This window comes from Bufo bufo, chromosome 1, assembly GCF_905171765.1.
Source record: "Bufo bufo chromosome 1, aBufBuf1.1, whole genome shotgun sequence".
NCBI classification, from domain to species: Eukaryota; Metazoa; Chordata; class Amphibia; order Anura; family Bufonidae; genus Bufo; species Bufo bufo.
The window spans coordinates 498,081,568-498,098,067 of NC_053389.1; the positions used below are offsets into that span (position 1 = coordinate 498,081,568).

Consider the following 16,500-nt stretch of genomic DNA (forward strand, 5'->3'; position numbering starts at 1 on the left):
TGCGAAGGGCTCCACTACTGCGCAGAAGGGAAAGTGGAATCTTGACTCTGGAAAGTGGAATGGGTACTTGAGGAAACTCGAGCTGCACTGTCAGGGGCGGACTGAGAACTTAAAGTGACCCCATTTTGTAGGCAGGTCCAAATTAACAGAAGGCAGGCCAACACAAGTAGACGGGGTCAACAATACCATAGTGCAAAATACCATCCCAGCAGAGACAAATAACACAATGTAGAACAATATACTGCCCCAAAAGATAGCCCTCTGTAGTGGCCATCGAAAGCTACCATCTTCTGTCCTCCTCCTCCAGTTGTCTATGGAGCAGATTAGGAGGTGAGGTGTGGGCCACAGCAGTGGAATTCAGGAGGACACGTGCGGTCTCTGGCTGGGTACCTGATTCTCACAGCGTTAATTACTGCTGAGAGCTCATTAATACCTGGTCAGTGGCAGAAAGGAGGGCTTGGGTGGCCCCCTGGAGCATCGTCCCACCTGGAAATTTCCCTGTAAGGTCTATGTCCAATTCGCCCCTGTGCGCTGTAATCGTGAAACCATCAGTTCCAGCATGTCCAATAGCAGAGGCTTGCTAAGGGCTGATTCACATGACCATGATCAGTCTGGGAAACATGACCTGTTGGTCGGCCACATGTCCTGGACAAACCGTGGCTCCCCTGACCCGAACTGACAGCGTCCTAGCGATTTATCATGCAGTCTGTTCATATGTGATTGCAGGTCTAATCTACCGAACTCCCAAAGACAGTTGGGTGAATCGGCCCTTAGGCTGGGTTCACACCTGAGCGTTTTACAGCGTGTTCCTACGCGCTGTAAAACGCTCAACAGGCAAGAACCAATGCTTCCCTATGGGCATGGTTCTCACCTGAGCATTTTACAGCGCGTACGAACGCGCTGTAAAACGCCCTACGCCCCAAGAAGTACAGGAGCTTCTTTGGGGCGTAGTGTCACGCGTTCCCGTACATAGACTTCCGGGAACGCGCAACAATGGGCGTTCGCATACTTCCGGAGACGCGTATGTGAGACGCCCGGAGAATCGCGCATACAGAGCGCTCAGGTCTGAACCGGTTAGGCCTGGACTAAACTGCGACTTTAAAAAAAAATTAAAAATAAAAGTGTTTTGCGTTTTGTACACGGACGAGTATCACATCACTTGTCTGCCATATTACCATGGACATTTATTATCTATTTTAGACCTCATGCACACAAATGTATTTTCTTTCCGTGTCCGTTCCGTTTTTTTTGCAAAGTTACTCCGTGTGCATTTCGTTTCCGTATGTCCATATTTCCGTTCCGCAAAAAAATAGAACATGTCCTCATTCACACGTCCGTATGTGTTTTGCGGATCCGGACATGGACACCGGCAATGTGCGTTCCGCATTTTGCGGACCGCACATCGCCGGAACTCTCATAGAAAATGCCTTTTCTTGTCCGCGATTGCAGACAAGAATAGGACATGTTCTATGTTTTTGTGGATCCGGAAGTGCGGATCCGCAAATGCAGATGCGGACAGCATATTCCGGTCCCATTAAAAATGAATGGGTCCGCACCTGTTCCGCAAAATTGCGGAACGGATGCGGACCCATTTTGCGGACGTGTGAATGGACCCTTATTGTCAGTATTACAGACAAGGATAGCACTGTTCTATTAGGAGCCAGCTGTACCGTTCCGCAAAATACAGAATGCACACGGACGTGATCTGTATTTTTTGTGGATCCTTTTTTGCGGACGTGTGCATGAAGCCTTATCCATAAGAACTGTCCCTCCTGTCATGTGTGAGGTATAAAATAACCAGAACTGACTCTAGTAATACCTTTCCGGCTTCCTTAACCAGTTCAAGACCGGGACATTTACACCCCTTCCTGACCAGATGCATTTCCTGTTTTTTTCAGTGCATGCATCTTTGAAAGCCATAACTTTTTTGTTAGGTTATTATTTTTTTTATATCTATGAAAATGGAAGAAAATGGAAAAATAAGCTGCTTTCACATTTTTTACTAGCACAAAGTGCAACAAAAATTTTAAATTTTTTTAAATGCCTTCTTTCCAAAGCAGTCATTTTGATACAGCGGACGTATGTGTTATAATAGCTGGGGGCTAGAAGTATTCTAGGTGTTTCTTCTAGTAAGCAGTTTTCTTTATTTTATTTTTTGCCGACTGCATTTTTGCCAGGTTTTTTGTGCCGTTTTTTATTCTGAAGTTTTTTGAAAACAGTGCGTTTGCCCACTAGCCTTTCTTTAATGGCGTTTTTTTTATGGAAGAGATATAAAACACTTGAAAAAAATGTCACGAGCTACAGCATGCTTGAAAGTTTAAAAAGAAGACAGAAATACAATAAACAGCACCTATTTTGTGTCCTGCATTTCATATTTCCATCTGGAGCTGGTGTTTTTACCACAAAAAGCGCAGACACAAAGCGAACATGCAAAAAAACGACACAAAAATAAAACGCAAAATACAGAAAAATTCTGCAAAGGCCCACCTTCACACAGGTTTTTTTTTCCTGCCCTGTAAAAAAACAACAACACAGATTCAAATGTTATTTTTTTGTGTGCAGTCCTATAGAGAAGTCTTTGGGAAAATCCCAGAAAAAAAGCCATGTCTCTGTTTTCGGGAAAAATAACATGGATGGCCAAAGTGAGGAACACCTCCACTAAATCAAATAAAATGCATTCTTTGTAGCGCATCTTATACTTCTCTATCGACTTACAGAAAATGTCTGTCCTCAACATATTTAGCGGGGAAAAAAAGCACCTAAGAACACTGGAAAGAAACACGGCACTTTGAAGGCCCATTTCACACATGAATTTGGTTTGGCCTTTTTCTGCCTCTAAAAAAGCCTGGGTTTTTCTTAAAATGTCACGTGTTTTTAAGGCATTTTTAGTGATGTTGTATATTTACACTCGTGAGCTGCATATTTTCAGTCTTTTATTTCCCTATAGTGAAGGCTATTGAAAACGAGTGAAATAAACCCCATGGCTACATGCTGCAATTGAAAAAAATATAAAAAATTCCAGACACAAAAAAGCAAATCACCAGTAAATGTGTCGGCATAAAAATAAATAAATACTATGTGTGAATTCAAGTGTGACGCGGCCCTAATTTCATCCTTCCTATGAGGTGAATGTGGCAGGGACACAGGGGTATAAGTGAAGTGACTTCTTGTCCGTGAACTTCCAGTGACACATTGCTGCCAGAGACAAAAAGTGGCCCTGGCAGCGCACAATAAACACGGCACAAAGCAGACTTCAAACAAGCGCCCTGACTGAGCTGAGGAGAAAGGCGGGAACAGGCGTGGCCAGCAATGTTGACACACATCGCCACGCTGTGTGTATGTATGACGCACGCCGCCCCGCCGCACCCCCTACCGGTGACTCCGCCTCATTACATTCCATAATAAGTAAGAGTATCCCCGGTGATGATCTCCAGTCGTCTAGCTGCTGTCGCCTTGAGTGCACGTCTCCTCCAGTTAGCTGTCCGGCTGCATGCGCTCTTATATTATTAGATCATTTTTTATTTATTTATTTTAAATTGTTCTTTCTAACCAGTGTTATTGATTGACCTCGACTGGACTATTGGCATTCTAGACTAGAGGCATCTCTTGTAGAGCGCCCTGTGAGGAGCCTGTTGAGGTAAGTGTCTGGTGACAAGATGTCACAAAGCTGGGCATGTGACTGTCGCACTGTGCGGGGGAAGAGGCTGCTGCTACACTGTATCATGTGGAGGGAGAGGCAAGCAATGTCCTATATCCTATGTAGAGCACATCTCTACTGACCCTTTCATTCAGCCCATGAGCTGATGTGGGCCATAGAGATGCCAATGCTGCCAGCTTCCTAGATGTATGGCAGTTCTCCCTCCCATTGCCCTGTCCACAGAGATGGTTTGCAGTGGGCTCTGCTTCAATAGCATGTGGCTGTTGCATCAGCTTCTGCTTCCTCTAGAGCTGAGGCTCTGATGAGAATCCAGGAGGAGGAGGCGCAAGGAGTGGCCATGTACCTTTCCTCTGTCTATGCAATGCCTCACTGGCTGCGGACCTTTTTTTTTTTTTTTTTTTTTTTACCATTTACTGGTAACTCGGCCCCTGTAGAGAATTTTCTAGACACCAGCGTTTTCTCCCAGAAAATCCTGATTTATATATTTATTTATTTTCAGTTTTGGCGGCATTACTAACTAGAAGGCGTCCGTTTTTATTTTGTCACTAATAAATACTGTCATTAAAATCCCACACTACCTCTTTTTAAGCAAAAAACGAATCATTTTATAACCTAGATCCGTCCTATGCTAAACGCAATTATTGTTTGAATTTCCTCCGTTTCCCGTTGTATGAGCCCTGACTCCAGCTCCGTCATTGTAAGGTTTTACGGTAAACCGTTTGATCTTGAAAGGTTGCTAGCACGAGGGGAGATGCCCATCTTTAGTATAGCTTGCAGTATTTTTCTTACCCCAGCATTAAGAAAAAATGGCCTTTTGATATGTAAGTGTGGGGATTTTATTATTACCATATTAATTTCATAGGAAACCTTGAAAACAATGCGCTGGGGGAGGGGGGGGGGCATTGCTCATGGCCTTGGAATGTATTTGATTGACAAGTGAGGGTGGGGAGGAAGAAGGAGGGGGGGGTGAGGCGGTGCTTGGTATTTGCAATGTGCTGGATAGGAGTAGCTAGTACTTTTCCACTCTCCTCTCTCTCCCCCTCCCTCCCCCATCTTTCCTTCTAACCCGTGATTCTGAAGCGTCACGTGGTTCAGGTTGCACACTGCAGTATTGACGTTTACCATCCTTGCAGGCAGAGATCCAAGCGCAGCAGAGGATCAGCAGCAGCCACGCCGTCTACATCAGCGAAGCCCGTGGACACCAACGATTTGATTCCCATTCACTGAAGAAAAAAACGTCACCATGAGCAAACATGAGATGGGAAGGTTTAACATTGCTCCTGACGAGGACAGCATGAGCTCAAACAGCAACGACGACTTCAATTATCCGCAATATCCGGCCAAGAAGCTCTCTGTTAAAGGGTTAGCTCATTTCTATGCATTTTCTCCATGTGTCTGTACAATCGCCGCATTGTACGATGTAGACTGTAATTGTAACCTTGTGGTTAGGACCTAAAAAGGTACTTGGTCCTCGCTGAGAAGGAGAACCTTGGCGATTGAATGGGGGATTTTAACATTAAACTGAATGTCTGATCTTTCCATTTCAGCCATTATGATATGGATCCAGAAAACCAGAATTTTCTGCTCGAACCCACTCTGGCAAAAAAGAAATGCGAGACGGAATATGTAAGTAGAAGAGAAAACATTAAGCAGACGTGACCTATGTAATTTGTAGATGTAGCATCAGATTAATGGACTCCCTTGGTTTTAGCTCCCAGGTACTACATCGTTTGGCATGTCCGTATTTAACCTCAGTAATGCCATCGTTGGAAGTGGAATTCTGGGTCTTTCATATGCCATGGCTAACACCGGGATTGCACTTTTCATGTAAGTAGTTTTTATTTTTATTCTGTGTATTATTTTATTACATTTTGTGCTTGCAACTGTGTTTCCTTCAAACCACCACAAGAGGCAGTAGTGTGTGTGTTGTGTGTGTGTTTTTTTTTTTTTTAAACAATAATGCACATTGTATCGGTTGGTAATGCTCTCATTGTTTTGCCGCTGAGATAGTCGTTCTCTGTTGAGAATACCCAAGGACAAAGTAATTGCTATGGTGTACTTCCTTGTATACTCTTTTTTTTTTTTATTATGAGAGTTCAACGGCAATGTTTGCTACTTTTGTATATGGTGAAAATCTTGGTTCCAAAATATTAATAACCTTTATTTTCTGTTGGCTGTTGTGTTAAAGGGAACCTGTCACCGGGATTTTGTGTATAGAGCTAAGGACATGGGTTGCTAGATGGCCACTAGCACATCCGCAATACCCAGTCCCCATAGCTCTGTGTGCTTTTATTGTGTAAAAAAAAAAAAAAAGATTTGATACATATGCAAATTAACTAGAGATGAGTCCTGTCCCTGACTCATCTCAGGTTAATTTGCATATGTATGAAATTGTGTAAAAAATAATATATATTATTTTTTACACAATTTCATACATATGCAAATTAACCTGAGATGAGTCAGGGACAGGACTCATCTCTAGTTAATTTGCATATGTATCAAATCTTTTTTTTTTTTTTACACAATAAAAGCACACAGAGCTATGGGGACTGGGTATTGCTGATGTGCTAGTGGCCATCTAGCAACCCATGTCCTTAGCTCTATACACAAAATCCTGGCAGGTTCCCTTTAAGCCACATATATGATGTACAATAGCTGATAACTACAGCCTTAGGCCTATTGCACACGGACGTTTTTTTTCCCCGTTTACTGGCCGTTTTTTGCGTTCCGTATACGGAACCATTCATTTCAATGGGTCCGCAAAAAAAACGGAATGTACTCCGTATGCATTCCATTTCCGTTTTTCCGTTCCGTTTTAACATAGAACATGTCCTATTATTGCCCGCAAATCACAGTCCGTGGCTCCATTCAAGTCAATGGGTCCGCAAAAAAACGGAACACATACGGAAATGCATCCGTATGTCTTCCGTTTCCGTTCCGTTTTTTGCTGAACCATCTATTGAAAATGTTATGCCCGGCCCAATTTTTTCTATGTAATTACTGTATACTGTATATGCCGAACGGAAAAACGGAACAGAAACGGAAACACAACGGAAACAAAAAACGGAACAACGGATCCGTGAAAAACGGATCGCAAAACACTGAAAAAGCCATACGGTCGTGTGCAATAGGCCTTAGTGGCACAATATGCAAAGGTGTTGCCTCCAGTCGCTGTAGAAGCATGAACTGTTAGGCGGGCGTGTCCGGATGCATCTCTGTGCATTGCGGCAAACCCGCGCCAGTAGGAACGCGATTGTGGTACCCAGACCCGAACTTCTTTACAGAAGTTCAGGTTTGGGTTAGTTGTAGTGTAGATTGTATTATTTCCCCTTATAACATGGTTATAAGGGAAAATAGTAGCATTCTGAATACAGAATGCATAGTACAATAGGGCTGGAGGGGTTAAAAAAAATATAATTTAACTCCTCTTAATCCACTTGTTCGCGCAGCCGGCATCTCTTCTGTCTTCATCTGTGAGCAATAGGACCTTTTGATGATGTCACTGCGTTCATCACATGATCGATCACCATGGTGATGGATCATGTGATGAGCGTAGTGACGTCATCAAAGGTCCTATTGCTCACGGATAAAGACAGAAGAGATGCCGGCTGCGCGAACAAGTGGATTAAGGTGAATTAAAAAAAAAATTTTTAACCCCTCCAGCCCTATTTTACTATGCATTCTGTATTCAGAATTCTATATATATATATATATTTTTTTCCCTTTATAACCATGTTATAAGGGGAAATAATAATGATCGGGTCCCCATCCCGATTGTCACCTAGCAACAGTGCGTGAAAATCGCACCGCATCCGCACTTTCATGCAACCCCATTTATTTCTATGGGGCCTGCGTTACTAAAAAACGCACAAAGAGGAGCATGCTGCGATTTTCACGCAATGCACAAATCACTGCTCGTGTGCACAGCCCCATAGAAATGAATGGGTCAGGATTCAGTGCGGGTGCGATGCGTTCACCTCACGCATCGCATCTGCGCGGAATACTCGCCCGTGTGAAGGGGGCCTTAGAGAGAACCACTGAATGTTAATATTGTTTTTAAACAACTTAATATAGAAATAAAACAAAAAGATACTTGCATTACAGGGAATCTTGTCAGGCTGTTTTTTACCCTCCAAACCCACAGGATTACTTTTATAGTAGGTTCATGTGATCTCTGGTGTTTTTATATGCAGTTTATTCTGTGCCCCTGGTGTAAGCTAATGAGCTGTCTCAAGTTAAGGAGGCTGGCGACGTGTCTCTGGAAGTCAAGCTAACCCTGCCCCTTCTCCTTTAGTTGATATTGCCAGCACTAGACCTCAAGAGGCCAGAGATGACGTTTCCAGTGCTGACAATGTCAATCACAAGAGAAGGGGCAGGGTTTGGGTGGGGTTAGTCTTTCAGGGAGATATGGAATCCAGCCTCCTTGACTTGAGACAGCTCATTGGCATATTATGGGAGTGCAGAATAATTTATTTTTATGGATTCCGTAGTGTAACAAAGCATATAAGAACACGATCAGGGACAACATGAACTTGCTATAAAGGTAATCAGTTGTGTTTGGAAAGCAAAATCAGGCTGACAAAGTTCCTTCTTAAAGGGGTTGTCCAAGCTTGGAGCCCCACAACTCTTAACCTGCTCCACTGAACATAAAAAAAAAAAAAAAAACACTCGCCTGTTCACAGCCACTTCTGGTCCCCCAACCATCACTGCTATGACAGTGTTCAAACTGCTTAGACCTCTGATTGGCTGCAGCTGTCCCAGGGACCAATCGGCTTCCTGGTTCTATGGGGAATGGAGCAGCAGCAGTACTGAGGAAAGGTGAGTTGGGTTTATGTTCAGAGGCACAGGTTAGGACCCCAAGAGTTGTCATCTCTAAGGCTGGACAACCCTGTAAGTTTCCTGTTCCTTCTTGCAAAGATATAGGAATATTAAGCGACAATCATTAGACTGTCCCATCTTTTCCTTATGTTTTGTAATTTATAGGGTTTTATGTGACACTTGTGATAAATGACAGCAATTAAAGCTGTGCGCAATATTTGCAGTTCCTGTGTAAGGTGACAGCGTGACATTGCCATGATCATGTGAGGATGTTCATTGTTTTAAAGCATTTCTTTTTAATTCACAGGATCCTACTCTCCTCTGTGTGCCTATTTTCTCTATACTCCATTCACTTATTACTGAAGACTGCAAATGAAGGAGGTAATTTTTTTATTTTTTTTTAATATTTAGAAAAAATAACTCTTAGCAGATTGATCATATACCTTGATATTAACATGTTATCTTTTTCAGGTTCTTTATTATACGAGCAACTGGGATTTAAAGCATTTGGTATTTTTGGAAAAATTGCAGCTTCTGGATCAATCACCATGCAGAATATTGGAGGTAAGGTTGTTTTTACTCTATAGTGAGATGACCTAATGTTACTAGTGTGAGATCTGTTCTCATACAGTTTTTGTTTTGTTTTTTAGCTATGTCTAGCTACCTCTACATAGTGAAATACGAACTGCCGATTGTGATCAAAGAATTAATTGGCCCAAGTGTTGATCCTAAGTACGTATATTGTGTGTGTTAAAATTTGCTTGTATAGTGTTAAATTTCTACTTCAAAACATGTAAGACGGGGTGTCACAATCCATTTTTTGGTTTGCATTTTTCTTGTAATAAAAATACAGAAATGCCAACCTAGTGCTGCTTTTTTCCCTTTTAGTGGTGTTATTGTTGTGGTGGTTTTTAGAAAATAGTGGTATTTAGCACACGAGTGTGTGCGTGTTGTCAAAAAACACAATGTAAGGTTAATTTCAGATGAGGGTGTTCACTGCTTGAAACGAGCCCCATGTTGGAGTATGATTTCCTGTAGTGAACTCTGCTCCTGTGATAGGACTGTATGGCATTATAGTGATTTATAATGCCGTGTGTCTCTCTGCTGGACCTCCACTGTACTTATTTGTACTGACAGCATTATGTAAGTACAAATGATTACAGTGGAGGTCGGGCAGAGACACACGGCATTATAACATAATGTCATGCGGTTCTGTCACAGGAAAAATTTCCAGTCGGGTAAATTATGCGGAACATTGAACGTGTTTGCCACTTACATTTGAATAGGAAAAAAAAAATGAAGGAAAAAAGCCACACCCAGAGCAGGCTGCGACTTTCAAAAAACACATTTGAACCAGAAACTTAACTCAAGTGAAGAGAAAATTTCATGTATTTCATGTTTACACTTGAGTTTAATTCCCATAGACTTGTAGCCAACATCTGGAGGTGATGCTTTTTGCACTAGAAATTCCAGGGGGGAAAAAAATCACCAACATGCAAGAAAAAACACAAACCTCCAAAACAAGACCATTTGTCTTTTTAGAGCAAGATCATTTTAGAAGCTAGTACAAATGTAATACATCTGGTAGCATTGCACTGCTACCTGCATCTATGATATCGATGCTGTTGCTTTGAGAAACACACCTATTCCCTTTTGCACTGGTTTCAGAAGTACATCCATGTGGCAAATATGTAAATGTTTAAAGTTTTTTTATTTTTTTCTGTGTAAATCACTTTTGACTTGCCGTAAGCAAGCTATCCACCCACCCCATACTGTTGTCATATTGTGACCTTGGTAATATTTCACTTGCGTCATCCAAATGATCGTACCTGGAGCACCGTCTATAGACATTTATTCCTGTAACAATTCTACCTCTGTAAATGTGTTCTGAATTAAACTGCAGGCCACACCACCTCAGAACATTGCATAGAGCTATGTGATGGTGAAAGCGTGTTTGTTTGGTGACTTCACGCACTGCAAATCCTGCCAAGAGCATTCCACAGCTATGCCTGTGGGGGAGTACAGTGCTCTTTTGAGTAGGCCGTTACAGAATATTTAGAAACTTGTATATATATATTCCCCCCCCCCCCCCCCCTGTTTTAACTCAATGCTATTTATTTGTTTAAGAAATATATTTTTTCATACCAGAATTCGATAAACTTTTTTTTTTTTTTTCTAACAACGTTTTTATTTGTATTTTTTTTATTCTAGTGCATGGTACTTAGATGGAAATTATTTGGTTGTGATGGTCTCTCTATTCCTCATTCTTCCTTTGTCACTATTAAGAAACTTGGGTAAGTTTTTTTTGTTGTGGCATTGTGCTATCTTAAAGGGCTTCTGTCACCACCCCCCCATTGTGCAATTTTCATTAGCCGACATTAGCTATTTGCTAATGTCAGCTGAGCGCAATCCTACATGTCCTACCTTTTTGTCTGTGGCTTATTTCTTGTGAAAATCATACTTTTATTATATGCCAATTTCTTCACTACCAGCAAGTTGGGTGTGTACTTGCTGGTAGCTGCCGCTTCTAGACACGCCCCATCCCCTCTTGATAGACAGGGCCAGCGAGCGCTCTCCTTCTCCCGCTGGCCCCGTCTGCTGCTGAATTCCCGCGCCTGCGCCGTAACGTTCCTCAATCGACGCAGGCGTACTGAGTGAAGGACTCGCACTTGCCAGCTCCTTCCTCATGCTCCTGTACCAATGACGTCACACTACACCCGGAAGAGAGGACTGCCGATTATCGCTGATGCCGGCAGTCTTCTTTTCTGGGGAATCCAACATATGTCTGTAATTTTTGAAGGGACACTTCCATCAGAAAGGATTATTTTTTAAAGTCAATTGGGGTCATCTCTCATGACCCCCCTCCATTTGCCAGAAACTAGCATAAAAAGTCATAAGCGACTTTTTAAATGCCACTGTGTCTAAATTCAGGCAAACATGGCATTGGTATACTGTTCTCGCCACTGGGGAGAGGTGGGGCTGTCGCCCCCAACAAATTCACTGCCATTTACACCAGTTTCCTTCCATAAATGACGATTGCTTTCTACTCCAGCTAGGGGCTGTAGTAGATTTCAATTTAGGTGCATGGCTGGAGGCAGCAGGGGAATATCAAAAACTGGCGTAAAATGCTGGTTTTGGATAAATGACCCCCAATGTTCTTTTTCATTGCAGCAATACTGTGCCATTGAAAATTAAATACAAAATATTGTGATTTGCAGCAGTCAACATAAATGGTAGAATTGGGAGGACAGTATGGCAGCTGTATTTTCTTGATAAGCCTAGTGTAACAGGCATAGTGTTGATTAGAGTAATGTGTGTTGCTTTGTCACCGCCTTTCTCCTCCATCTTCTGGCTGTGGTAATGGCTTGATTAAAGGGAACCTGTCATCTGGATTTTGAGTATAGAGCTGAGGACATGGGTTGCTAGATGGCCGCTAGCACATCCGCAATATCCAGTCCCCATAGCTCTCTGTGCTTTTATTGTGTAAAAAAAACGATTTGATACATATGCAAATTAACGTAAAAGAGTCATATCTTACTTGTGTGACCAGAGAAGAGTCATATTTTCAAGCTCTGACTCATCTCAGGTTCATTTGCATATGTATCAAATCGAACTTTTTAAACAATAAAAGCACACAGAGCTATGGGGACTGGGTATTGCGGATGTGCTAGCGGCCATCGAGCAACCCATGTCCTCAGCTCTATACCCCAAATCCCGGTGACAGGTTCCCTTTAAAGCCTGTATTACACAGCCCAATGTGGCTATTACATGCAGTGATCTCCTCCGCAGCTCATCTGCGATCGTTATTAGACTCCCTTGATCACAGCCCATTCATGTTCCTCCTTTCACATTGGAAGAGCTTTATTTAGCATTCATAGTGAACCACCTCTTGGTTGTATTACTTCTTACCAGTATTATGCTCCAAAATGTTGGCGCATTTTAAAAATTGGCCCTACTTCTAAGCCCCACCCCTTCAGTCTTCTAATCCTACTTCATGTCTATTACAGGATACCTGGGCTACACAAGTGGCTTTTCCCTGTTGTGTATGGTCTTCTTCCTGATTGTTGTAAGTAAATTCTATTTTTCTCATCCTACTGAACATGTGTTGATTGCTTGCAGAAATGTAGTACTTGTACTTTGAATTATGAATTCCACTGTTGTAAGAATCATATCATCAGTTATGGTATTTATTTTAGGTGATCTACAAGAAATTTCAGATCCAATGTGGTTCTTGGATTGAAAATGATGCCATGAACATGACTTTGAATAACACAATATACTATCTCGCAACAGAAGGCCACATGCACAATGCAGAGCTCAACCAGACACACCATGATGACCTATGCACACCAAAATACTTTGTATTTAACTCTCAGGTAACCATTCCTATACCCCACTTAGATATTTCTCCTTTCATTTGGATTATTGTTTAAGAATGAAATATATTGGTAAAATATTGTTGCAAGTGATATAAAGGTGCTTGTGTTTTTTTTTATATCCAGACAGTGTATGCTGTGCCCATCCTGACCTTCTCCTTTGTCTGTCATCCAGCTGTCCTTCCCATCTACCAGGAACTTAAAGGGTATGTTCTATTCTATTCTATTTAAAGGTAGTAAAATAACCCTGGCTGCTGCCCCAGAATGTGTGCTAAACAGTATTCTCCTTCTTCCACAGACGCAGTCGTAAAAGGATGATGAATGTTTCAAATGTGTCATTCTTTGCCATGTTTCTCATGTATCTGTTGGCGGCTGTTTTTGGATACTTGACTTTTTATGGTAATTATTTTACTAACATACACAGGTTTTTGTGTGTATTAATGTTACTGTTAAAATATAAATGAACTATACTAGAGTGGACTGAACTAGGTGACAGAATCTTAAATAATTTTTCATCCAACTGATCAATAATATGCCTTGTTCCTGTGCTCCTTTCTTATTTCATGGTTTTACATCTTTACATTTTAGTTTAGAAGTTATAGTTAACAAGATTATTGAATTATTCTTATTGCAAAATGTATTTTGCAGCTTTTTGATATGGTTGTATTTGTTTTCTGCAGGAAATGTTGAACCAGAGCTGTTACACACATACTCAAAGATTGCAGGAGGAGTCATTTTTGTAGTTGTGCGTCTAGCTGTTCTTATTGCTGTCACCTTAACTGTTCCTATTGTTATTTTCCCGGTAAGTGTAGAAATAATATATATATGTGTATACTTTTAGAACTTTGGTTTGGCAAGGAATGTTTCAGAAGGTTAACAAGTCTGAATAGTTAGATTTCCCCCTATGTTTTTTTTTATCAAAACTGGTGTAAAGGAAATCTGGCTTAAATGCCCACAGCAACCAATCCGATTCCACCTCTCACTTTTCAGAGCTCCTTTTGAAAAATGAAAAGTGGGATCTGACTGGTTGCTATAGACAACTAAGCCAGTTTTCCTTTACACTGGTTTGATAAATTGCCCCCATAATACATTAGCAAGTCCACATTCTTTCCTCAGCTTTAACGTCCAGGTCCCCTGCGGTATCTATATGCCAACTAGTAAACAAATAGAAACATATGTACTACACAAATTATATAAGTGTGTTCACATTCAAAATGGTACTGATGCGTTCAGATTTTTAACGTGCTTCTTGTCTCTCTTCAGATCCGCAGCTCCATCACCCAGCTGTTGTTTTCAGGAAAGGACTTTGCATGGTGGCGTCATATTTTGATCACCTTTGTGATTCTGGCATTCACCAATGTTCTTGTCATCTTTGTTCCTACCATAAGAGACATCTTTGGATTTATTGGTAAGCTAATGACATTATTTAGTGTTCACAAAATGACCACAATACTCCTCGCAGTTATTGTAGTTGCTTTCCATTTAGTTTCGTTACATAAAGCCCCATTTTATGTTGGATCACCAGTGCTGACATACTATTATGGTTTGTAACACAGGTGCCTCTGCTGCGTCTATGCTGATTTTCATCCTCCCATCTGCTTTTTATGTGAAGTTAGTGAAGAAGGAACCCATAAATTCTCCTCAAAAAATTGGAGTAAGTTAAACCAAACAGACAAACACTGGATAGACTTGCTACCTTTTTTCTTCTTTATAAACTGTTACTGAATTACTTAAATGTTATTAAGGCTACTTTCACACTTGCGGCAGGACGGATCCGATAGGCTGTTCACCTTGTCGGATCCGTCCTTCCGCTATTTCGCCGTGCCGCCGGACCACCGCTCCGTCCCCATTGACTATAATGGGGACGGGGCGGAGCACGGCGAAAGCTGCCGGACTAAAGTCCTGCATGTCCGACTTTTTAGTCCGGCGGCTTTCGCCGGAGCTCCGCCCCCGTCCCCAGTATAGTCAATGGGGACGGAGCGGTGGCACGGCAAAATAGCGGAAGGACGGATCCGACATGGTGAACAGCCTGTCGGATCCGTCCTGCCGCAAGTGTGAAAGTACCTTAGAGGGGGTTTCCAGGAGTAAAATATTGATGATCTATCCTCAGAATTGGTTTCAATCTCAGATTGGTGGGGGTCTGACACCTGGCACGCCTGGCCTATTGCTGTTCTTTTGAGCAATGGGGCCTCTTCTAGACCAGTGAAGGCATGTTAATTGGTCACATGGCACAAGTTCAGCTTATTCCCATTCAAATGAATCAGCCTGGGCTACAATATTAATAACATCCACTATACAGTGGTGCTGTGCAGGGTATGTTGTGAGGAGTCTGTAGTGCTCGTCTAGGTTCCGCACCCCTTCAAACAGCTTATTGGCAGGATAACTCCCAATGATCTAATATTGATGGCCTCTCCTGATGATAGGTCATGAATATTGTATTCCCAGAGAACCCCTTTAATGTACGCTTTTACCCAAAGCAATATTCCTTTTAACAAGTATTGTAGTGTTGAAGCAAAACATGCCATATTCGCCAGTGCTACTGAAGTTTATACAGTAACAGTTATCCAAATATGCAGTAGTAGTAGTATGTGCAAAGCTTTATTTTCTGAACCCCACTTTGGAATCTCAAAAGATATATTATATAGCAATATTTATGTATTAACGTAATTTTTTTATTTATTTTTTTCCTCTAGGCTATTTTGTTTCTTAGCTGTGGATTTGTGGTGATGATTGGAAGCATGGCCCTCATTATCGTTGACTGGGTGCACGTTGGATCTTCTGACGGCCACTAGGTGACTTGGTGAGGAATGTAGCACTTTGCTTAAAGTGGATCTGTTCACTCCCAAGCTTTCTACTGAAAATGAAAACCATTTACTTGCAGTTTCACTTCCTTCAAGATACCATTATTTGTAGAACTACAGAACACTTGAGACATTTAGTTCTACACCTCTAAAAGGACAATACCACCCTTAATCTTAAGGGTGACACATGAGGAAGTAATTTCATTCCATTCTGGAGAATGGCAAAATTATCTAGACTTTACTGAAGCCACATGGATGGCTGTTGTCAATTACTGTTACTTGTTTGTTAATACTTGAATGTGCCTACAGGAACCATTTGATGTGAGTAAATGTTATATTGCTATACTGTTAACATGGCAAGTGGACACAATCCCCTTTTTATGAACCAAAAATGCTCAGCAGAGTCAAGCACTTCTAAGGGGAAGAATCCACAAACTGTGCTTATGTTTAGAAATCCTTGTTGGTTTCCTTCAGTATCTTTCAACATAATCAGTATTTTACTAATATTTTGTCATGTGGCACAAAATAACCATTCAGAAAGTCTGACTGAAAGAAGACTGCTCAAGATTTGTTCCAGACAGTCACTATTGAACCTCTTTGGATATTGCAGGTTACTGGCATTTTATTGTTTGCGAAGCTTAAAATACTGCATTTAGCACTGACATAAAAGCCTTGTATAAGAAATTTTGCCTAGGCAAAACGGGAAGTCCATTCATCGAAATCATTATCGACCTACTAAGCTCAGTATGAGCCAAGCCTGCACTATATTACTGCAGATAATCCTAGCATGGTACAGAAGTGAGATATTTAAATGGCTAACTTATTGAAGCCCATGGCAGTTTACATC

General features: G+C 41.5%; 1 protein-coding gene across 1 annotated transcript; it reads left to right on the top strand.

Moving 5' to 3' along the window:
- Positions 1–3,462: 3,462 nt before the first annotated feature.
- On the top strand, positions 3,463–16,340 carry LOC120981091 (sodium-coupled neutral amino acid transporter 2-like). Its single transcript, XM_040410579.1, has 16 exons — positions 3,463–3,637; positions 4,792–5,020; positions 5,206–5,284; positions 5,370–5,485; positions 8,784–8,857; positions 8,948–9,040; positions 9,127–9,208; positions 10,688–10,770; positions 12,484–12,542; positions 12,673–12,852; positions 12,979–13,058; positions 13,151–13,251; positions 13,533–13,654; positions 14,116–14,260; positions 14,409–14,506; positions 15,546–16,340. Exons 2-16 carry the CDS (start codon positions 4,902–4,904, stop codon positions 15,642–15,644), a joined length of 1,530 nt encoding a protein of 509 aa, XP_040266513.1. The 5' UTR covers positions 3,463–3,637; positions 4,792–4,901; the 3' UTR covers positions 15,645–16,340.
- The last annotated feature ends 160 nt before the right edge of the window (positions 16,341–16,500 follow it).

Excerpts from the sequence above, each read along its gene's own strand:
- LOC120981091 (XM_040410579.1), top strand. The coding sequence starts at position 4,902 with ATGAGCAAACATGAGATGGGAAGGTTTAACATTGCTCCTGACGAGGAC. Across the intron at positions 10,771-12,483 it reads GTCACTATTAAGAAACTTGG|GATACCTGGGCTACACAAGT; the intron begins GTAAGTTTTTTT and ends TGTCTATTACAG. Across the intron at positions 12,543-12,672 it reads TGGTCTTCTTCCTGATTGTT|GTGATCTACAAGAAATTTCA; the intron begins GTAAGTAAATTC and ends TATTTATTTTAG.